Source organism: Aythya ferina (assembly GCF_964211825.1).
Source record: "Aythya ferina genome assembly, chromosome: 7".
Lineage (NCBI taxonomy): Eukaryota > Metazoa > Chordata > Aves > Anseriformes > Anatidae > Aythya > Aythya ferina.
Genome location: NC_140302.1, coordinates 36,168,482 through 36,193,999, shown reverse-complemented (window position 1 = coordinate 36,193,999; position 25,518 = coordinate 36,168,482). Strand labels below are relative to the sequence as shown.

The window sequence follows — 25,518 nt, the reverse complement described above, 5'->3', positions numbered from 1 at the left end:
AGCAGATGTGGGATTCTCCCACGAAAGGGTATCAGGGTATTTGCATACCTATGGGACTAAACTGGGCCAAGAGGCAGAAAGGCTGCACTGCTTTCCACATGGCTCCAATGCCAAGTTGTGTAGAACCACTTCAAGAATTTTTTTGTTTTCCTGCTAGAACTGAAAAAAATAGTGCAAGTCCTTATTAAAGGGTAGGATCGGGCAATACCCACAGAAGCTTCCTTACCAGTGCATGAGGCATGGTATTGTACAACCTCAGCCCAGGAGAGCTGGTTGGAGTTTCTGCTCCACTCTTGCTCAGCTCCTCACTCTTCTTGACTGCCCACACATCTGTAATGAACCCCAGCACTATGCCTGTTCTATTTTTTTGTCCATCGACTGCCAGAATGGGATAACCCAGCACTGCGACCTGCTAGGCACCATTTCTGCAGTAAGATGGTTTTATTCTAGTTATAGTGCAAAGACACAAATTTTACTGGTGGACGGTGGGAACACAAGTCTTACCACCAGGCTCACAAAGTTGGAGAAAACACTAAGGTTCAGAGGTACAAGCACTAAGCTAAGAAAACTTAAAAGAACCACGAGCACTATGGCCTTTGTTTCACAGGCTGAGATTTAAAATAGCACAGGTCTAGCTGCAGAGCTAAAAATAGGACACGGCAGTCTACACGGCTTATTAAAAAAAAAAAAGCTATGCTTCAACAGATGTTAATTTTGCTGCACATGTAACAGCAGTTTTCAAACAAAATATCTTTTATGCTGGGAATTGTGAGCAGAATTTTGTGCTGTTTGATGACAATTGCCCAACGTGGTGCTCGGTAAAGGAAAACTGGAGAGTTATTCACATGACATTCTCCTATTGCACAGAGAGCAGCTCAAGTATAAGTTTGTGCTGTCACTGATTATACATCTAGAAAGTGTAGTGATATACCAGGACTCGACTCTACTAGCTTCAGTACTAAGAGATAAGAACCTGTGCCTGAAGGATAGGAAGTCATTAGTATCTGCATCAAATCCAGGTTAGGTTAGCAATGACAAAACAGTTCCATAACAGCTGTCCTGAACAAGGTAGCATGAAGACTGTGTGCACAGAGGAGTGAGTAAGCTTTTTGTGGGTCTCTTTCAGAAAAAAAGACTGCCTTTACTGAGCTTTACACTTCAGTGCCACTGGAAGAGATTGCCTATCAGGTGAAAACACCAAAAACCTTAACCCACATACAAAGAAAAACATGAAAACCTAATTCTCCTCTTCGTAGCATCTTATTTGTGATCATCTCCAGTTATCTCGTATACTACAGGATTAGTCTAGAAAGATCCCTCTTCTCTGTAGCAGATCAGATGATCCTCTTGGTCCCAGCACACTGTCCCTGTTCACCCACTGTGCGCAGTGGGTGCAGTCCGGGCTCTAATCAGCTATCCTGGCTGAGATTATTAATCATTTTATTTGGACAAACTAAAAGGTAGGTTTTGTCTTCTCTGGTTGCTATCATACATCTCCTTCTCTTCTTCCCCATCAAAAGAAAGCAGGTAAACCACCAGAGGGTGGGGCTCTGTCAGCATGCTGGGGCATAAATTAAAATAAATAAATAAATACAAGAATTAAAAATAATGATTCTGTGTATTTTTGTAAAGAGGGGAAAAATAGTATCATAAATGGGGGCTCTACTTCAAAGTCTTGCTCCATTCTGGAGGACTAGCAACAAGAATACTGTAAGAGGATTCCTTACAATTTCACAACTGCTAATACAGTATGTTCAAATTTTGCTTTTTTAAAGCCAGAAGAAAAACGTGTATATTACATCCTCTGATCTTTTCAATTGTTCAGATCAATATGTTCAAGTCCTCACAAAAGGGAAATTCTCATTTACAGCTGCTTCACAACTTAAATGAGAAAAATCTTAAGCATGTTTCTAAAAAATCTGGAATGAAGTGAAAAAATGACAGATGTTGAAATTAAATATCAAAACATTAGTTAAAGTCATGAAAGAAAATCTAACTCTTTCAATAAAGAAAAAGGGTTGTATTTTTCCTTCTGGGGAGGAGAGTTTTGACCATGACTAGTTTGCATCTGTCACGACTATCTATAAACAACAATTATTTCCTTCTGTTATTACATAAAAAAAAAACGAAAACAAGACACCATCATTTGGCCTACAGCAACATAACCACTGAAAGAAAATTCTGCTAGGGTTCAATTTGCATGATAAACTGTTGTTAACAGATACCATCTGTTTTTAAATTTAGTAAAAGGACCCATATTATACAGCTCATTACAAATATTACTAACTCTTAGACAATGACTCTTGTAAAGTGTACATTGCAGCTAATGAAGTAGAAAGCTTAAACAACAAATCATTTACAAGTTTTTGTACAGTGTTTCTAATGGAGGGAGTTTATAATCATAGGAAAATGTAATCACTTATGTTAAGCAATCCATGGACCTAGTCAATGTAGCACAAACAGCCATTATGCAAAATTATGACATTAAAGGAAAAAGACTATTGCAGACTTCGCATTTTACAGAATATGCCACACAAACTAATAACTTTGAAAGAATTAATCAGGTGAGATCCCTCACTTCCAAAACAGTATTTTCCATCAAATATAAAAAGCAGGTTCAACCTGGACTGAGATTTGCTGTCCTGAATTAAACCTGACACCAGTAACAAAGGGGATTCTGTAATGGACATCGGATCTTACAATACAGTGCATTAATGGGCATCACGGTGAACATAATCTGTCAGGAACAGTCACAATAAAGATGTTCCACTGATTAATGTTCCACTAGGCCTGGATTTAATAATTTATATAATTTGTATTAACTTTAAAATTGCTATCACTACGGTGGACAAGGATAAAACACAAACAATACAATACAATAATTTCATACAAGAAAACATTATACACCGCAATTAAAACTGTTGTTTTCATACAAGAGTAATTGTTCAAGATTTACAGAGATGAATTAATGTGAAACAAAGCTGCACATTCAAACAATATAATAAGAAAATACTTCTAAGAGGTCATAAATACTTTATAAATTACATTAATATTGGTGTTTGGTATTATTGCATTTTTATTCTTTTAAGATGTATTTTTAAATATGATTCCCATATGAATACATGCTTCTATAAAACAAACAAACTTTTAAAATAATGACAGTGTGTCTTATACAAAACACCCCCATTATTTTTTCTGTACTTTGTATTGAGAAATAGCGATGTTACAGCACTAAAAATGGCCATTGTGCATTCATTCAAATAATCCTTGTTTTTATACAAAGAATTAAGCACCACTTCCTGAACCATTATATTGTAAGGTTCGTGGGTATTGGTCAAGAATATCCTATGCTATCCTATCAGGATGATTAATGAAGGCACCTTTTTCACAGAATGTCAGACTCTGCCTTTTTAACAACTGACCTTTCATAGAATACTACTGAACTCATAATTCCACTTTTGTTCAGTTTCTTATTAGTGGAGTTAAAATTAATACTTATGGGAATGATGGCTAAGGTGATGCACAGTAAATCTTATAGCACATCAACCTTCTACACCGACTACCAAAGGAATAGTACCTGCATTTGTCTAGTTCAATAGCATAAGTATTCTAGTAAAACTCTGTGTCCTTTTAAAAGACAAATTAGGTCAATATTCAACCCTCTTTCAAGTACAAAGCTGTACATATAGAGAAACACTTCCAAAGTTCATATATCCCAGCGAAATAGTTAATGCCTACTGTACATTACAGAATTTTGAGTCCTGCTGCACTGTTGGAAACTTCAAGCTGACAGCGATGCTGTACAGCCTGAAACAGGCCGTAACCCACATTTCTCTTCAGGGTGAGACGTTTTAACAGCCTGGGATGCTGCAGCCATTTACTCCCCAGTATGGCCACACACATCTCCATGTCCTAAAAGCCACGTCTCCCAAACGGGTAGTAACAGCACTAATTTGCCACCATGAAGGTTTTGGAAGTCAGTGATGCTGCAAAGATCAAAGGTTTTGGAAACCACTATGTTGAAAAGCTGTCTGAGATAAACAGAGAACCCTTATTTCTTCAAGGTATTTAAAGCCCAACGAGCTGTTAGCAGACCTCTAGGGGAAGGGAACACCAAAATCCCAGATGCCACGTGTGCGTTGGTGTGGACCCAGCAGTGCTGCAGTCACTGTGTGACATGCTGCCTTCCTACAGGGATGCCTCAGATTGTGTAGATCCCTTCTCCCAGGAGGATTAAAATGACCTGTGGCTGAACACAGCCTTGCCCTGACTCTCTGGAGGCATCTCAGCCTTTCCGGCTGCCAGCGTTCAGCAGAGGTGCTTTCCAGCTCGCTTGTCACAGACCACCTCTGCCATCTCCTCCTTCACTTAAACATCAATGCCTCATCTCAACTGCCCACGTTCTCCTCCCTGCCCAGTCTGCAGTACTGGGGTTTCGCCTCTTACCCTTGGCCCCAGCAGCACAGCGAGGAGCCTGACTGGACAACGGAGCCCTGAGGTGAACATGCAAGGAGCCAGAGCCACGAAGCCTGCTAACACCTCCACGTACCACGTACAGCAGTCCAAAAACATTTACTATGAGGAATTAAGAACATGCAATTCCACAAAAGCAGCTCAAGCAGAATACGCTGGGATCTCCTTAGTTATAGGAAGAAAAGAAAAAGATGAGGTTGATTTAAGTAATTAGTTCTCTGGTAAAGATATTCATTACCATACCTGCCTATAATTTTGTCATTTAAATCAGAACAATGGCATCAACTCTCTTCCTCACTTTTATATACTAATATTCTCAAACCCTGAAGAGATCTTTCTAGCCTTAAAGACATTTTAAGATGATAAAGATGTGAAACTTTTTATTGGTACATGAAGATCAAAATACATGCTCTGGCAGTGTTGTATCTGATGTCAAACACTTGAGACATCACACAACTGGTAGCAATTCTGTTGTAAAACGTGCAATAATACAAGCAAAATGCAGCTAAATTTTTCTCTATGCGTTCATTCACATTCATATGAAGTCCATTCACATTCATTATGAGATAAGGCATCTGCATTATGGCTAAATATTGTATCTTGCAAACACAGTGGCATTTGCACAGTTTCAACCCTTGCAAATCAAAGAGACCGTGAGGATTTCACCCAAAATGAGGTTTTCTAGAACAAAGCTAGAGGACATTGGAATGCATTTCCACCTCTCCTTAGATCTTAGTATTTTTCGTAAGGTCAGCTGGGCTGTAACTTTGCTGTTCCATAATGGGAGACCTGAGACCAATGGAGATGTCCAGCTCCTCGGTAGAAAACCAGTTCGTCTAATGCAACCTAAAGAACTGACAGTACCTTGCTTTCTGAGCAGCATTTGTGATCCTTCTGCCAACCATTACTACAGTAATAGGTATTGCTCAAGAAATAAAGCTGCACAAAACTAAAAGACTCATGTTCTGGAATCAATTTTACTCCTGTACCAAAAGTAAGAAAAGCATTTCCTTGCTCTTTCGTTTTTAGAAATGCTGTCATACTGGGAGAAGATAGGGCATTTTTCCCTGCACAAGAACAAAAAAGATTTTACAACTTTGTCGAGATTGAATTTTCAGAAGTTACATGAGAGAGTAATCATATTCAAAAATATGAAAAAAAATGTACTGAAATGGCGGGTCTTCTCATAAATTTTGAAAATAAAAGTTTGCAGATTCTAGCTCATAACTTCAGCTTTATGCCACTATCTTGTGGCAAGTTATGTCCTTTCTATTGATGATGAAAAATTAACGTTTAAATTGCATTTTTACATGAAACACTTTGATAAGTTTTTGTTCATAAATCTTACATACACTTGTACAATTAAGACAGACACGAGGTACATATAATCTCCTAGAAAAATATCTAAATGTGATGGGATTGCATACCAACGCACATAACTGCAACTGTTTATTTCACCTGCTTGTCTAGAGCAGTTATGAACTATGATTTCTTCTGATTAATTCATGTTAAAGAAATCATAAGCCACAAACCTTATTTGGTCTAAATGCATTTTAGAATGAAGATAAAGAAGATAGGAAATCTGAGTTGTGCCAGATTACAAAAGAGAAATGAAAATCTTTTCCTGCAGTTCTGAGGACAAGGAATCAGGGTCAGAGCAACTCTCATGTGCAATATTAAGAGTTCACACTATCAAAAACTTACTGTTAGATACAGCCAGGTATCTTTCCTTCAAATATAACAACTAGACCCACATAAAACACAGGAACCTGGAACCCTACCCAGTATCTCTGATTTTATCTGTGTGACAAAAAGAAATGGTCAAGGTACAAGTAGAAAGAGTGCTTTACTAAACAGATTGCTCAAGACTTTGCCTTACACCGAGAGGAAAAGACTACGAATGGGTAAGTAGAGCAGAGATACAATAGCAAATGTATTCCCTCAAGTATGAAAGATGAGACAATAACTACAAAGACACAGAATTTTTATGGAGCAATTTACAATGAAAGTGCAACAAGAAGCGCAGTTCCATATTTATCCCAGACCCAGAAATGAGGGAAACTATGTGCAAGAAAAGAAAGCAGCCAAACAAGCTGATGAAACTCGGGCAGCAGTGGTCAAGTGTCATTGCAAAAGCAAAATAGCAACAGCAAAATCCTGAAGCACTACCATAAAACAGCCTCTATGACAACAAACTCAGCAAGTACAGGATGAACATCGCAGATGAAGCCCTCAATTTGCGTCGGCGGCACTGGTGCTAAGCTCTTGGCTCGCTGCAGTATCAGCATCAGTGGCGGGGGCTGAGAAAGGGGGGTTCAGTAACCACTGCCAAGGAAAGCCCATCGTCCTGTTCTCAGCATCTATTATCAGATGAACAGATACAAATGTGCAGTACTCATCCACCTTCCAATTCAAAAAGAAATATTCAAGAGCTTCGGAAAGACTGCTGTGCTATTTAATGCAGCTCCAACAAACCCAAGTCTCCAACTCTTCCCCACGCAAGCGGTGAAGTAGTTAAAAAAAATCTTTAGGGATTTTTTTTTTTTTAAGGTGGATACAAAAATATTTTGCAAGCCTAATTGAACCAGTAAGGCTCCTTCTATGTACAGTAACAAATGTCATTACTTAAACGATCCATTGAAACAGATTCTTCACTGTTCAACTGATGATCCATTCTGTGGACTAAAACTTAATCTGGGAGTTTCTGGTGGGCAGAGAAGTCGTTGTATCATATAATAATGTCCATAATATATAGACTAAATGCTGCCACCTGAGTTATTGGATAAAGGTGTTGGGAATGCCACTTTCATAGGTATTTGACAAATGAACAAGGGCATCATATGCTGGATTACTCAGAAGCAATAGCATGACCATTTCTTTTAAATGACGGAACAATATTAAGAAAAATATGACTATTTTAAATATTCAGTTCATTAGCAGTTGAAAAGTTTACTCCAGATGGAAAGTTAGTACTTAACAGGACTCCCAATTTAGAAGTGCTGGATGAATGAAAAAGATGTATCCCAATTAATGTACCCAGATGTCTCTCCTGGAGTCCAAAACAAAGCAGACCTTTCAATTTGGTAAGTGCTAGCCTGACAGAGCCTGTAGTTAAGTTGTGTGAGTTAGAGTTGTGTGGTGATAAATAATCCTAATTATTATGGATTTTTGATAACAAAGTGACAGACCCAAAAGAAAAGAATTGAGTGAAGACAAAGTAACAATGTGAACTGAGACAAAACAAAAATGTAATATGCAAGTGTCACAACTGTCTTTGTTTTATTATTTCAGCAAGGCTACTGTTTAATAAATTAGTAAATATATGTCCATTCAGATAGTTCTATTAAAGATTTCAATTAAACTAAGAATTAAGATGGGGCATGCTTTTGGCATGAATATCAGTAAGTAGTCAGCCATAACTCAGAAATACCTGCAGTTATCCAAATGCTAAATCCAACCTGAAGCAGCCCTACATTGCCTCTTGGAAATACAAAGAATCCAACAACAACAAGAACAGAATTTTTAGCCCTAGCAAGCTGGGCTAAAAGTAACTGTGTAGATAACACTGCTTTCAAAACAAGACATTTTACTTTACATACTGAAGCCTATAAAAGGCTGCAAGATTCCAGATCTACATCATAGACAAAGTTAAAAGTCTGACTCATTCAAGATGTGAACATGCAGCACTATCATCAGGTAAGAAACATTGACAAGAATGTGTATGTGTACTGCTACTTTTTATTTTCCTTCAGCTTCATTATACCTGGAGGTTGTTTTTTGACCATTTGGCATTTCTTTACTTTGATTTATCGTTAGTTCAGGCAGAAGATTCTTTGTTCATTTCCAAGTTACCTACATACACTGGAATTCATATGCATCATGAATGTATTTTTGTTCCTGTATTCTTTTGTTGCCTGCTTTTGTTATTGCTATAAGTTCTATGAAGAAAAAAAAAAAAAGTATTAAAAAAAGTATTTCCCAGAACAGACAGGAAACGAGACATGCTATCACAACTCTGAGGATATCCTCTGTTTCACACTGAAGCATAAATCTTAAAACCCAGAGGATATCTGCATAAATGAAGAGCATCTGGACAAGCTCAGAGTCACAAGCAATATTACCCAGCACACAGAAAACTCCTGACCTACAGGAGTTGATAGGTGATCCCAACCATGACCAACAGAAATTGCAACCAACACTGAAGCCAAGTAAAATGGGGATCTGGTTTAACAGACAAGCACACCACCAGGGCAGCAAAAGCAGAAAACCTCTACAAACTTTAAAGTGGAAAAAGCCTGAAAAAGAAAGCTACAAGTCCTCCCCTGCCAAAGACGACATCCATGTTGGGTGGTGGTACTTGCCACCGTCGACAGAAGAAATATGATTGTTCCCAAGAATTCAAAGAGAGGTGGCGAGAACCAAGGCAGGCTCTGGCACTCTGTCTGGGGGAGAGGGAAAGGGTTCAACACAGAGATCAGGTCAGTCCAGACTTTTGAATTTTAGATACATAAACACGAGACATTTTCTACATTCAAGTGTTCATGTCAGTGTTTAAAATTAGAACAAACTATTTTCAGAGGTGAAGAACATTCATGAGCTGTGAAAAATGACTACTTTCAAATTATTCAGGTAGTACATTTCAAATTGCCTTAATATAAGCTGATTTATATTTATGACCAACTCTTTCATACAGTGGTTAAACTTTCTGTAACTCCTCCCAAGTCTGATCATTGAACGTGAAGAGTTTAAAATGTTGAGGGAGGAAATATTCTCTTTCTCCCTTATATCTAGGCCTCTGTATCCCAGGCTGTTCAGGGCAGCTAGCCATCACAAGACGAGGTTTTCCAAAGGCTGCCTTTCGATCAGCATGGTTGTATTAGTCTACTGTAGCACCATGTACCACAAGAGGTCTGGGTCTAATAGAACAGCCATCAATGTCTTGGTGTATTTCCATATTGCTTTTTAATAATGCAGTGATTGCCCGATGGCCATACCTGTTTCTACACACGAGCATGTTTTTTGCAATAGCATGGGTTGATCCACCCGTGAACCCAACAGCCACTCTTTCAGGGAGACTCATTCTTCTTAACAGCAACCTGTGATGAAACCTTCATTTCACTTTTAGGAAAGTTTAGAGATTTCTCATTGAAACACAAAACAAAAATATTTATCTTATTAAAGGAGACTTTCAAGGCCTTTCATATGAGCAACTTCAGTGCCACAGGTTGGTTGGGGCAGGATGAAAACAAACAGCCTGCCATTACGTGGTAAATAAAGATTTAAGAAGCATTTCAGTGTCACATCACTTTGTCCTTGTGGAACGGTCCGTATGGCAGCTAAACCACAGCCCCTATCCTGCATCTTTGCAGTGCATGTGGCTGAAGTAAAAAAAACTTGAAAAATAAGCTAATTGCCCAGACTCTCCATAGTACAAATATATATATATATACATATATTTTGAATCCTAAATGTCTGTAAGACAGGCAGCTTTCCAACATAGTTCTCATATGTGATAAATATGTCTAGCTGTCCAGTTATATGGTGCAATGAATGTGGTAAAAAAAATAACCTTTTGGAATGTTTTCTTTCCAGCCCTGGAGAGGCTTTCCATGAGGACCAGAACATGCTCACCATTTGTGCTGCTGGAACTCTTAGTGCTAGATGCCTCTCCTCCTCCCAGGAGCATCTCCAGCATCTCCAGGATAAGATAATTTTGTCTGTGTGTGTGTCTGCGTATTAAATCAGTGGAGGTACCACACACATCTGTATCATGAAAAAATCACAACACAAAGAGCACATAACATGAACAAAACACAGGCAGAAGCAGGATGGTTACAGTACAGAGAGACTACGTTAATCATAATAGCCTGAACACGAGGAAAACCTAACTGTGGGATGACCAAATCAGGGGCATGCATCACTAACGATGAGGAGAGATAAATGAAAACAAAAATCGACTGATAGTCTGAGACAAACTTATTTTAATTCCACCTCGTTGTTTTACTGCTTCCTGCCCTTAACTAGCACAAGAAGAAATATCCTCTACAATAGTCTTCTTTCACACCAGACAATCTGTAAAATCATGCTTAAATCTACAATATTATGAAGTTCCTTAGCAAAATAAAATGCAATTAAAAAAAATCTATTAGTATGAATGACAATTCATAAATAGACTACAACAGTAAGCCTCCCAAATGTCAAAATTAACTAAAGAAATTGATAGCTGTTCAAAACCTAATTTGATTAAATGATCACCAGGATTTCACATTTGCTGTTTATGACATAATACGTTCACTCAGAAGTTTAGAAGCAATCAAAAAAGCTTTTATCACCAACAAGCACTCATTTTAATAAGCAAAGAGGCAATTTTGAGTATTTATCACTTGAAGGATTGCATGTACTAAACAACTTTAAATTCTTCAGAATCCAATAGGAACTTATTTCTACTGAATCAGGACTTCTGAGAACTAGCAGCGACGGATGCTGGGTGTCTGTCTCTGATACATCAATCCCTAGAATTCTTTTCATTTAATAGTTTAACTCTTTTAAGGAATTTGGGGAAGTTTGACTTAAAGATGATGTAGTTAGGCAATTGCTGACAATGTCAGCGATGAAATCATCCTAACAGTGGAATGGTCATTTTCTTTTCACCAGAAAAAATAATGCAAAATCCTTTGACAATGGATTTAAAAAATGCCAATTAAGTCTTTTCTAATTTGAGGAGGATGCAGCTCTGTTCCACACTACTAGATGGACATTTCCATTCCTCTCTCAACACTATGGTCTGCAGCGAACTCCTACCATTATCAGCCTTACTGGCCTCTGGCATATAATGCCAGCAGCATGGAAGAGCTCAGTTACTGCCTATTGATGTGTTTTGCTAACATAAGTCTTATGCATTTAAGATTTTAAAACTTTCAGAAATGTTTATAAGAACTGCAAGGCACCACTCAGTCCCTCCTGCTGAAGTGACAGTTCCCAGACTTCAATGGGACTTGGATTTGAGTCTATGTAAATCACACTTAGATTTAATATGCAGAAAGTACATGCAGAAAATATAAATCACCATGTTTCTAGGAACAGCTTTGTACCTGCTGATATTGACAGCAAAAGGCAAAACCAGAAGCTTGAGGCTTTCAAAAAAAGCCTGAGGTGTGGGCTGTACAGTGGGGTCCTCCTGCAGCCTCCAGCCATCCCAGCTGATGTGGCACCCACTCTGTGTGCCAGTGCCAGGTCGAGGTCCTTCACTACTGGCAGGAGCACTTTGTGTCAGAATTTGAAAACCCTGATACTGAAGGAAAATGAGATGAGATGTGATATGGAAAGCAGTACTAAATGTTTAATATGATCAGCAATTCACAATTATTTCTTAAGTGTCTTTTTCTGGATAACTTTTTCCACTGCATGATCTCGGTGAGAAGATAATACGAGATGCTGCTTTTGAATAAGTTATACATTTGCCTTGCTTTACTTGAACATAACAATGCTACCATTATTAATATTTTTAGTCTACAAAACAGCACTAGCCTTCCAAAGAAAAAGTCCTTGACCAAAATATCAGAGGATATTAAACTGAGAAGTGATCTACTGATGCAAATCATTAAATCTATTTGCATTTGCTTACTGAACCCTAACACAGAAATTAAACTACATAGTGTAGGAAAAAGAGCTGGTTTTGCATGGTTAAAAGGAGACATCTTGGAAGATCCAAGCTCTATGTCATTAATTTTCCTTCTTCCCCTCATTAACAAGTAAAATGTTTTCACTGCTTGAAAAGTTTTAATAAATAGGAAAAAGCAGGGCAGCTGACATAAGTTTTTAATGTAATATACAAGAGCTTTTAATATTTTTACATATATTAATGCAAAAGCTAAAAATAAATGTTAAAAGGTTACATTTGTGAAGAAAGAAAAATGGCATTTACAGTTACAGGATAAGATTTTAGAATTTAACTCTTTCTCTTCCGACACGGTTTTCTGAAGATCATTTGCATTTAACTGAAATTGGTGTAATTGCACAGGCGAACCCACTGCAGCAGTAGTATGAGGGCTAAGGGCACTGATACCTCGCAGCTCTGCATTCCAGTATCATTCACTGGGTTTTGTCCTACCCAGTTAGGAGTGTTAAGTTTTCTTTAGAGAATGAATCAAGGTAGGGTTTTTTATAATAACTGTGATTAGCACACGCATGATGTATGTGATCTTTGTGAGCTTTACTGCAAGTGCACGAACCAAAGGAGCAAATGATGACCGGCTGTTGCTGTGACATCTCCAGCTACAAACGGGCAAAACCAGAACACAGCAGATAAATCCCAAACAACCCCGACACTCTTCTAGCAGTATATAATGCTCTGATCATGGCATTGGCATACTCAAGGCTCTTCAGGTAGACATCACAGCCTGCTCAGCAAAACACTGGTTTTGGATTCAGTTCCCTCATGGGTCTGCAGGAAGGGGACCTATTATCCAGGTGGGCCTCTCAAAACAACTCTGTGGCTATAAACTATCCTTGGCACTATCTGTCTATGTATTTAGATTTTTATTATTACTATTATTATTATTTTTGGAGAACTAGAGAAGTCTGGGAAGAAAACCAAGACGAAGATTTGCTATATTTAAGAATACCCACTAATTCTGATCTATAATAGAAACATAATCCATGGCATTATGCAGTCCATTCGCCCATCTTTATAGCAAGGATTTGCAATGGAAAACTGCTCCACTGCATTAATCTACCTCTGGCATGAGAAGTGGAAAGGTTCTGCTCATGGCCTGAATTACAGAAGGGGTTAGTAAAGATACACCAGGCATAATATCTGTGGCATAGTATAGGGCAGGGTGTCAAGAAAAGATTTCTTTCCTAAGAAATTTTGTGAAAACATGAGGCTGCATAGACAAATTCTCACAATCCTCTTTGGCGAAATTATTTTTCATAACTACTATGGCTCTATATCTTCTGCACTAGAAATAAACCCATCATATTTGTGGTATTTTCAAGTGGGTGCCTGCACAAGTTATATTATCTAATACAGTTTGTTGTTATTTTTGCCATTTTAAAATATCATCACTGTAAAATGTGATCACTGCGTTGTTGTAACATTTCCTGCTTAGAAGTCTTGGCCAGCCACCCAGCTTTACAAATACACACAAGTCTAGCAGCTAAGCTGTTCTTCTGTACACTAGAATAGATCTTTGACTATTTTGACAGGACATTGCCTATGTTAACATTAAAGATTTTAAAACATCAGATTATTAGCATGAATAATAATTAGTACACTAGAATTTATTTATTTATTTATTTATTTTAAAGTAGAGTCCTCAAAGGCTTCTCCAGTTAGATTTATGGGAAAAAAACACAACTGTGAAGACTTGCAAAAAGCACTCCTATTTGAATCTTGAAATACTATCTTTGACAGATGAATAGAAATGCAGCAGTGCTGTCAGGAAAAATAACACATCTAAAGTACAGTATTGATTACAGACGAGTTGCTTGAGATTCACTTCATTTTAAGTGAAAAAGGAATTTTTTATTTTTTTTCCACTCATGCAAAATAAAGTTTACCATCCACGCCTGCCAGTAAAGCAAACCATTTCAAAAAAGATATGAAACTAAGTATTTGAGCTGTACTATGCGTAAGGGTTTGTTTGACAAAGTCTAAACTTTCTAGATGTTTTTACACTTTATTTTGCTTAAGTTTTTGAAGCACCATTTCCAATAAAAAGTTTTCTTATCTTGATGCAGCATAAACAATCTGTAGCATCTCCACAAGAAACTGAGAAAAAAACTAGCCCAGTTTATTTTTAATAAAAGGAGGACTATGCTATATAATAACTCTTCCTGCCACATCCATTGAATCTGCTGAAATAAAGATTGATGCCTGGATATTTGTAGACACTTCTTCCAGAGAAGGTAATATTTCTTTTTTTCTTTTTTTCTTTTAAATATACCTCCTCCTGGTATTTTGCAATAATTTGAAAAAAGTAACAAGCATCATCACCCTATTATCTAGAAAGAAAAGATGCAGATGCTTAAGTCAAGCAGCAGAACACTCAATGAGGTTTGTGGCAGCCTAAGTGCCACAAGTTAAACAACATGCAGAAATGAAAGACTAAAAAATAGACAGATGTATGAGGTAAGACTGACCTTCTCCTTTTGGTGATCATTCTACACAGACACCCAAAATCTACTTTCAATTTGTGCATCAATATATACATGAACATTGTTAGGATGGTGAAGGGTTAAAATGCAAGAGAAAAGCAGACCAAAGAACAGCCCAACACAGAGCACCGGTACCTTGCTGCACGGGCTCACATTTAGGGCATTCCTTTCATTTTCAAGCAAACTAAAGGTCTAAAAACCTGTCTGGATTTTGCCCAAAAGGTTGGACTGCGCTGCGGTCCTTTTACCAGGCGAGCAGTAAATTACATCCCTTTTGGCTTTCTAACCTAAAATGCTCAAGAATGACAAAATACAGGCAGGAATCCTTGAAGCACTCAGGTTACTAGCTATAATCATACTCAGAGGTTTATTCTGAAACAGCCAGGTGTCCAACAGCTAAAAATCTAACACGGCAGCACCACACACGCTGAAGTTGCAACCATACTTTTGGCACTTACACAGCAGCCCGACAGCGTCGTGTCCTGGCTGGATTTATTTGTGAAGACCTCTGTGGCACAAGCCAAGTGCTTGCTTCACTAGCTAAAAGTTTAAATGCTGCTTGTTCACGGCTGCTGCAGGCTCCCCGGTGTCACGGACAAGGTGATCTGGAGTGAAAGAGCTTTCTAAATGCTTCAGCTGCTCCAACTGGCTGGGGAGGGGAAGATGACTTTCTGGAAGAAGGCACAGGAAAAGGAGCTTTAAAAGTAATAACAGGGATCCCATCAGGAAGAGGCACGGCTGGAAGACTTTTAATCCCGGGGCCTTTAAAGAACACCACACAAGATATTCAACTCAGAATGGTTTAATGGAAAGAGAAGAAAAGCTGTACCGCAGAAGGATGACACTCTCAAGTCAGCCATAGCTGTATCTTGAAGCTTTTGGGAACAAAGTACAGAAGCCAAGAGCACGTGCAGCAGTCCAAGCCTTTCACCTAGCCTCTACCAAGGGACTTAATACATTCAGATTCACATCAAATGCAGACTGTATCCCAAACCTAATCTGTTTATATTAATGCCTACAAAAGATCCATCTAATGAACCATTTTCCAGTCACTGTAAACAGTAATTAAATACATTAAACTATAAAAAAGGAAAGTGCCATGCAAAACATACTTTGATCATTGATAAATGCCATCAGCTTGGATGATTATGGTATTTACAATAGTAAGAGCTCCGTTTCAGCTGGCAGGAAAGCGATGCATCTGGACTTGTCCACAGTCAATGTTTTAACATCTTCCCCTGTGGGGGCAGGACTATGACCTTACAGAGGACAAACACTGCAACAGAACTTGCTGGTAAGAAAACCAACCAAAAATAAACATAATTTTGCAAGAAGTGGAGAGATTTCTTATGATTTTCTTTTTTAATGTTGTGTGTGGACCATAGGATGCTTCCATATGGACAGTGGTCTTGGCCTTATGAAATAAGCAGCTACACAGCTCTACTTGCACAAGAATAATGGCTGCAAATACCATCTCCAGTAGGAAAACAACCCAGTGGTTCCTTCCAGATACACCATGCCTTTCCTGAAGAAATGCCATTAAGTGTATAGAGCTGATGCTACAACTAGCTGAAGTTTCAGAGAAGTATCTAGTACACCTTTTTTCCCCTGCTCTACGTTTAGAGATCATCACAAAATCATTAGCTATTTTTCCCCCAAGTGTGTACTTTGTCTCCATCAGGTTTTCTCCAATTCCACTTCAATTATAAAATCTCTACTGTCACACAACAATTTTAAGGAAGAACTGAACGGGGAATAATCACACCTCTTCCACATTACTGCCAATAACCCTCTGTACACTTAACTCGCTTAACTTCAGGTGTTTGTGGTAAAACAGACATTTATTCAAAACAGCTAAGTGGAGTAGTTGCATACCTATCTCCTTCAGCTGGTTTTTAGTATGCCCCTGAGCTCCACTAAGTTTCTTAGCCTTGGCTGATGCTTATTGGAAAAATAGGAGGAGTGGCACTCTCCCAAATGCCTCCCACTTGTGGCATCAAAGTGAGATATCACTCACAGTAAATTTTACAGTATGAGGAATGAAACAGTTAGCAAAGTTGACATTTAAACCATCATCACTGGCTATGATTAAATACCTCGGAGATGAACGGAGTGGTTCGCACCTCTCCAAGTTATTGTTCTAGGCTCTTATCAGACTCCCATACACCGCTGCGTTAGCTGCATTTTGACACACCTGAGATTTTCTTTGAATCTGAAATGGCTGGAAACCTGTTTAGAAAGATTCCAGAGAGTTTCTGATAATGTTAATCTGGCAGAGAGACTGAAACACCGGCTAACTTTCTGAACTGTAGATTCACCCTTGAAAGGTGTGGGCAGATTACTGATCGAGGAATGGCCAAAAAGGTTCCTCATTCCTCCTCCTCCTCTGACTGTCAGTAAGATAGGGGGAAACGAGAAATTGCAGTACACTAGTGACTTCTCTGCAGTCTTGAGTTCAAATCCACATCCACGCTGACAAGTACCCAATTCCCCAGGTCCATGTGAGAGGGCGCTGGCAGGAACCCCGGCACGACTTCCACCCATGGCACAGGGAATTCCTGCAGGAATCTGCACTACTGCAACACAGCCAAAAACTGTTCCTGCCCTGGCATCCTAACTGCTACGTTCACATCCCCACCTTCCCAAAGCATGTTCTGCTGCAAATATTTAGTGGAGGAAGATACCAGCATGCTTCCTGCTATTGTTGACAGAAGTCACAAATGTGGCACTAACCACCAAGCTGCTGATTTACCACTGCAGTTCAGGAGTAAAAAAATTCCAAACAACCATCCCAGGGTGAGAACACTGCAGGATAAAGTAGAAGAATGAGAAAACTAAATCTGAAACTTTGAAGCTGCTAAAGACACTTAGAAGTGGAAAAAAACAGTGGAAAAAAGAAACCACAAGTTTTTCTTTTGGACGTGAGCAAATAGAGTTAAACACTGGCAGTATTTCAGGCAGGAACGGTGGAGGAAAGAGGCATTACTTTTGATCAAGAAGGCAATATTTGTATACACTGAAAGAAAGAAATACAATGGCTGATACAGTACTAAAAATATATATATACTTTTAGCTTTTTATAAAAATGTGAACTGTGAACCTGAAGTTCCTAGAGAAGGGAGAAATTTATAAAAACAAGCTTCACCTTAAGTATACTTCTTCCACACCTCACAATCCTGAAGCAATACATAGCAACTTGCTTCGGAAACAACCCAATAACAAATACGTGGTCCTTTAGTCGGGCTGTGAACCCAAAGCCCGCACCTCCATATGGGGCTGTGTGTGGAATAAAATACCACAGCCAGCAACGTACCACATATTGGCATCAAACCCTGAGAAGCTGGCTGTTCCAGCCAACCCACTGGTTATGATACCAACATAATCGCTCCTGGTTCTGATTCGGGTATCTTAGACCTAATTAATCTTAGATTAATTCACAATGCCAAATTAAATGGCCAGTGAACAAGTCAATCCACGACTTAATACTCAAACTAAAATAGGAACAGGTGCTTTCAGGTTACTGGTTTAGGACAACGAAGTGTTAGCACTGCACTTAGATTGCAAAACTGTTAGAAACATTTTTAGTCCACATTCAGAAAATTAAAACTTTAAAGATTATTTTTAGCTGAAATTCCTTTTATTTTAAAAAAATCTATCTACCTACCTATCTACCTACCTATCTATATTTTCCCTTACATATATATGAAGCTTGAATAGAAATTCCTCCTCCCCAAACAGAAATCATTATGCCATTACATGCCTTGACTTTTAAACCCTGCTAGTTTCACAAGGAGCAGAATAACCTCAGGTTATTACAATTAGTTTCATCTCATTAATAGATCAATTTCTTTCAAGCATACTGAAAGCTGAATTTTACTTTGTTGCTTCTCCTTTTAGTCTACATTACAGTCTGTGTTCTTAAGTTTTAAGGAGAGCCATCACAGAATAGGTTGTAATCTCAGGTGATTAATTGCAGAGCATTTTACAAGCTGTAAAACAGAGGAAGATCTCCACAACCCGATTATGCCATTAACCAGGTGCTCTTATCAGATTTTTCTACAACTAGCAGGTTTGTCTGACAGATTGCAAGTCTTAAGTATTTATATATTTCAAAGGTTTACTTATTTTTGTTGTTAAAAAACCCTAAAATCTATATTGATTGTTACATGCAATTCTACATTAAAAGTCTCAGCAACTGTGGTGCTGAATACCAATATTTATTACTAGACTTGCGCTCATTATGGTTCTCTCTGACAGGGGTCCATTAAAATCAATTTTTATGGTTTTTTGTTTTTTGTTTTTTTTTTTTTTTTTTTTTTTTTTTTTTTTCTTCCTACCCAATCTCCTTACCATGGTGTTTATTAGCCAGTTAGGAGAAACACTGGGCACTGCTTTGTTTTTATTTTATTCTGTCAAAAATAATGAGGCCAGATTTAACAGCTATTCACTAGCGATGAGTAGAAGAGATTAAATGTTATACTTCAGCACAAACATTTACAGACAGCTTTAAAATTTTTAGAACTTTATCATCAGGTAAGACAAAAGAAAGTCCCACCTTCCACCCATTTTTCAGATTTAAGTTCCTGAAGTAATTGTAAGAATAACCTACATACTTTTAACTACTGGATCACTCTCCAGTAATATTCCCTCTGCAATATAACAATTTTTGCAAAAAAAATCCTGCAAGCTGATAAGCTAAGTGTTATCAAGATGCTACTAAAGCCTCAACGCTTCTGGGAGACTGGGAAATTAAGTCAGCTCAGTGCAGAAAAAAATGGATGCATCAAGTTCAAACAAAAAATTAAAGAAAGAGGAAAAGAATCTACGTTCCTGACTTCTGCCTGAAGAACAAAGTCACGAGATCCTTCTTCAACCAACCAACCTGGCCATAGTACATGTCAGCAAGTGGCAAATCCTGCCACAATGGAAAACAGAAGCTCTCTGTATCCAATAAATAGATCTGGCCTTATAGCTAGACTTATTTAAGGATGGGAGTAACACACAGTTTGTAAGTAGCACCATCTTTCATTTGTGCAAAAATGGGTAAAAAAAAAAATGTAGTTTGGGGCACACAAGTGTATTTTTGTGGAGAACAGCTTGTGTCTGAAAGACCAATTTCTCTACTCTGTCCCCCCCACCCCCACTTGCTCTAATAATATTCTACTGTCCCTGAAAACATTGTTCAAAAAAAAAAAGATAGATGGCAAGTTATTAAGTGAAACATTTAAAAACTCAGCATTAAAGATAGAAGTCATAACAATAGATCTTTGCTCTTACCTTTTGCTCTTACCTCTTACTCGTATAACAATACTTCCCCACCTGCCTTCTTGGCCTTTACCAATTAATAGTCTTGAATTACTTTCTTCCAATAATGTAATTTCAAGTCAAGCCTGTATTTGTTAATACCTCTAACTTCATGACTGTTTTTTTCTTCAGCTTTTGTTTTCATACAAAAGAAAATACTATTTCTTGTATTCACCATCTTCCAGGGTATTTAGAGATTCATCTTACTATTCCTCCACCCACTCACTGATGTGTTCTCTTCTCAAAGGTAAAGAGTCATCACCTGCTTTAGTTGTGCTCCATCCAGAAGCTGTTCTGTAGCAAAGGCAACCTTCAGCCTTATCCTAAATACTGTTTTACTTTCATTCCTCATCAGCAGAAATCCAATACCACAATCAGCGTATGAAGGAAACTGAAGTACTTATTTCCATATCACTAGAGTTGGCAAAACTGTCAAATCCAAGGGCTTGAAGGTTTTAGAATTAGAGGCAAAAACATATTTCAACCATACACATTATGCTTCATATTTGTGATTAATGTTATGCACACTTAAAAAACTACAAGGGTAATAAAATTGAAAAAGGGAAAAGGGAGAATCCCACAAGTCAAAGGAAATTTTTAAAAAGAGAAAAGCAGAGTGGGAAAGGACAATATGGAGGGAAGAAAATGAAACCTGTTTGAGTCGTATCAGAAAAACAAAACAAAACAAAACACTGTTGTAAGACTGTGGCAAAGGCTGCAACTTCATTACCAGAAAATGGCTGAGGAAACAGGCCTTCATAATTAATGTTAGTAGCTTTAATTTTGGCTGAAGATTTGGAAGAGAACTTTGGCATATAGCAATTTTGGCAAAGGAAAATCCATACCAGGAAAGAACATGACAAAGAAAAGAATTTGGTATTTCTTCTAAAAATATCAGCTTTTTGTCACAAATAAGGAAAAAAAAATATACAGAAAAAAGGATCCAAACAGGACAGTACTTCAGTAGACTGAAAAGCATTTCCATCAACCATAAAAAATACCAGTACCTCCTCAATCAGTCCTACATTTGAGACACTACCTCCCCTTTCATATATACCCTCTGAACTCCAGAAGACATTATAAATTATAAAAACAAACCAAAGATATCATTAGTAGTTTGCAGTAATGACTTATTCAAACCTAATTCTGCCTGTTGGAGTATATCTATCTATATAAAGCTTTACAAAACACACCGGGAAGTGTCACTTGTCAGTGGCAGATTCACAGGTATGTCCAAAATTATGGGGCAGGACATACATTCAAAACCTCTTTTAAGAATGCTTGTCTTTTAGGACATTTTTTTAGCTAATATTAAAGATGTAGAGAATAGTGCATTCTGCAACTGCCATTCCTTAAAGGTGCTCAGGGCTGCTTTGCCTCTCACAGGAGAAAGTGTGTTTTCGATACGGCTGGTAGAAACAAGCACACACAGACTGCCTTAGATCCTCTGGGCAATCTGTTTCCTCTGCTACACACTCAAACATAGGATCAATAGGACATGAACTTACCCATTTGGCAGCACACTCATTTTTGGAAGTTTTATTTCATGTAAGCCTGTTTCACACCCAGATATCTCCAGTTTTCCCACGGGGCTAAGCAGAACTGCATGCTTCTCCTTGCACTGAGATGCTCCTTCTTTGGAAGTTACCTGTTCATAAAAACAAACAACTCTAATTGTGTGCATTGTCACCAAGGGACAGTCATCTCAATGTATTTTGTGTAGTTTTCAAAAATAATTTGAAAAAAAAAACAACACACAAAACAGTATTTCAAGTCTCTTCAACTGTGTCTTTTACTTCCAAAACTCTTAACTTCGAGTGAGCCATCCTGAAAAGTCAGCATCTAAATCAAAGTCTTAAAAAAAAAGAAAAAAAGAAAAAAGAAATGTTAACAGAACAGTGACCTTCATAAAAATCACGAGTAATAGAAGTTTCATGGTTGGTTTATCAGCTAACATCCGATGTGAAGTGTTTTGACACTGATTTCAAAAGGGTTATTATGACAACAAAGCATATTCACCGCCTTACAGCAGCAATGTTATGCAAATAACTGCGGGAACGCAAATAGAATATGTCTGCTGGAAAAATGTATGAAAAAATCAATCATTCCGTAGCAACATTGTTTATTCCCATTGTTACCAGTCTGGTTTTACAGTTACTGATAGGATGTAGTTGGAAACCGATGCCACGCATTTCTCAATATTGTTCAAGGCCCACAGTAACTTTCACATCAAATTCTTCTTGGCTTAAAAGTCTGAATCAGTAGATATTGGAGTTGTATTTGAAGTTTGGTTTGTAAAATCGTTAGCAATAGTAACAGGACTGAAAATTTTCATTGAAAAGTCTCCCAGACACCAAACTTTTGGTTTGGATCATATCACGATGGGAATGGTGCAAGCAGGACAATGAAGACCTTTCCTCCAAAGAGCCAACACAAGAGAACTTGATGAGCAAACATCTTGGTAATATCCTGGTCTGGAAGACCAAAATGGTTTCTTGTTTTTTAAAACCACTATGACCACGTAGCTAATCAGCAATTTGCCTGATATCTGAATAATTGACTGTTTTTTGTAATACTCAGAACCAGCACAGTCTCCAAAGACAACTACACAAACTTATTTTGTGTAGTTTTGGTATTTTGACCAGTATTTGAACCATTTTTCAGTCTGGCCCAAACCCCTCTGAAGTCTGCCTGACCTATGACAGGGCTGCCTTCAAAAATCAAGACTGCCAGTTTTTAGAACCGAGCCTTGCAGATCTGAGCCAGCTAGCTGTTCGCATGTTCGAGTTCTGCTCCTCTGTTCCTTCTTCATTTTCTTGAAGAACTTTAAAAGAGTATTTCATTTTTTATTTTTTTTTCTGAGGGATGAATTAGTATTAACACCAACTCACTGAACCTGAGGAGGGGCAGAAAGGCAGAGCACAGTTTTGCTGCACTGCAGGAGATGGGGCATCAGGGACCGTACCCCAGGAGGGGCAGTTCGGAGCTGCTGAACTCATGCTGGAGTCTCTGCAGATGAGGGAGAAGGTACCGGAGAGCAGCTCCCCAACACCCCTCACTCTTGATCATGGAGGGAACATGCCCTGTAGTGAGGAGGATGATGCTGAAAGCCTGATGGAAGTCTCAGGTAAGAGCAGAAGTGCCTAAGAAACCAGGACACTGAGTTAAGAGCACAGTCACAGACCAGAGGTGCATCATGAGCCAGGCAGATCTGTGCATCTGACTTATAGCTGATCACTGTCCACAGTTGTACAATACTATTTATTTTTTATTTTCCAAATGAGAGAAATTCTTTTGAAATCCTTCTTTTCAAGTGCTACGAAATGAAGTCAAACCTGTGAGTAAGATACACATCAGTGGAGAGGGAAGGAAAAAAATCAAGTAGACAGTTTTGCCCACCAGAACAAAAGTAAATCAAAGTAAGCTTATCCTTGAACTTATGAAGCAAATTTGGGAAGAACTTAAGCAATTCTTCAGCTACAGACATGCTGAAAAAAGCTCAAATTTACTCTTAGCTTAGAAAATTTCTGCACAGTAAACCATATCTGAATAATTATGGGTTCTCAGTGGTTCATTTGACTGCAATCCAAATCAGCTTTTTGCTAAATAAGCAAATGTTTGCTAATGGTACAAAGAAAGTCACCTTTTCAACAAACTTCTTCCCCACTCCTTGCTCAAGGAGAGGAAATGGGTGAATTTTTTTCTGAGCAGCATGTCACTGCAGAAATGTTAGTTTAAAAAAAAAAAAAAAGAGAAAGCAACATACAAGTTCACATATTTGGAAAAAACAGTACACATTCTTCATTTTTATTTGTGTGACAGCCCTAAACTAGATGCACTGAACCTCATACCATGTATTCTGTGAATATAACAACTTAGTTATATGAAGACAGCTTTTTCATTATAACAAAACACAGGATGCAGCATGTAACAGAACACTATAAATAACCCTGTAAGTTAACACCAAGCCGAAGCCAGCTTTGTAGATGAAAACCTTGAGCAATCACTAGTATGTTCAGTCTTGATTATCAGATGCACTGGGCAGCAATATTAAAAGTTTTATTTTTATAAAAAACAAAATTGCATGACACATCCACATACATATGCAGTTGGGTTGGGAGCTTCAAACATGAAGGTCACTGTCCATATGTACAATACACCATCCTCTGTCCAGACGTTAATGCACCTTTTCACTATTTACTTGTAGCTACTTAGATATGCCAGCGAAGATCGAGGTAATGATACACTACTGCAGGCAGTGATATTTTAAATTGAAGTGAAAATTTAATCAAGATTTAAATTTGTTACAAGTTTACAGATACAAAATAAATAAATAAATAAATAAATAAAACCAACAGACTTTAAACTTGACCAGCTGAAATTACCAAATACTTAGCCATCATTTGCTGCAGGCAGCTGGATGCTGAAACTTGCTTTACCCATATCGATCCGCTGAAGGCACAGTTTGCCTAACCCTGTTTTCCCTCTTGTGCCCTCGTTAAAGCAGTGAGAACTAGAAATGAATGACTGCTTAAAGCAGAAATGTAATAAACCCAAATGAACTGCTTTCTGCCTTTCTTCTCAAGTTTATGTAAACAAATAATTTGAGCAACTTGGATGAGGTAGAGTGTGAATTCCACCTTCTCTCTACCTTTTCACTATAATAGCTACAAATCTGTGTCCAACTATCTCAGAATTTTAAAGTTTATTAGGTAAAAAAGAAAACAAAGAGAGTAAAACGGGACTTTTACAGAAAGTACCCTGTGAGCCTCAGGGTCTTGCTGCACAAAACCCCGAAGTACAGCATATGTGAGTTTGCCCCTCAGACAGCTAAATGCTCCATATAGAATTGGAAGACCACTGCTAGCCAGCAGAATGAAGTGCTTTTTGTCTTTAATAACAGAAGAGTATCAAAAGGTTGTCATAGTAGGAGATTTATCAGGGAGAATATTAGCATGATTTATGAGTTAATGTCCTATACAGAGGAGCCTCATTTTCCAGGCGTGCTCCCGTGACTTGGAAGTGGCGCATGCCTTGGTGTCACTGCACTGCTCCAACGGGCCCCACGTTACACGTCAGCTCCACAAACACCTCTAGGAAACAGAGATGTGCCACTGAAATTGCTTTTCTAAGGTTCAGATGCAAGGGATTCCAAACAGCAACGAGTTTTATCTCCTAAACTAGGTGCCGTGAACCCAAAAGTGAGCATTAGCTTGATGACTTGCCCATAAAAATCTTCACCTCTCACACCTTCCGCAGTAATTCAGTTTAACAGTCTGGCTGCAGCCAAGGTTTTCAGTACTAAAACATACCTTCAATTTGATTAAATACTGATTTTATTTAAATTTGCATTAATGGTCTTTCACATTACAGTAAATAATTCAAAGTTATTTTCTACATTTGACTGTTCCTAAAAACCAGAAATTCCCATATCGTGGTCTACAGGCTGAGAACCAGAATCCAGCTCCTGTCTATAATGGGGAATGGATACATGGAAAAAACGCACAGAGCAATCTTGAGGATCAAGGAGGTTCACAAAGACTGTCGCAGAGCATTTCCATGCTTCCTGTTCTCTCAAGAGGT

At 38.1% G+C, this 25,518-nt stretch overlaps 1 protein-coding gene across 4 annotated transcripts in view; it reads right to left on the bottom strand.

The window, feature by feature from the left end:
• MGMT (O-6-methylguanine-DNA methyltransferase) overlaps window positions 1-25,518 on the bottom strand; it is a 165,752-nt gene that overhangs the window by 120,727 nt on the left and 19,507 nt on the right. For all 4 annotated transcript variants that reach the window (XR_014694676.1, XM_084524948.1, XM_084524950.1 and 1 more), the window contains one exon: window positions 21,444-21,583. Coding sequence is in view for 3 of the 4 variants with exons in the window: in XM_084524948.1 (XP_084381074.1) it covers window positions 21,444-21,583 (140 nt within the window). In the remaining variant the exon portion in view is untranslated. The remainder of the gene's footprint in view (window positions 1-21,443; window positions 21,584-25,518) is intronic.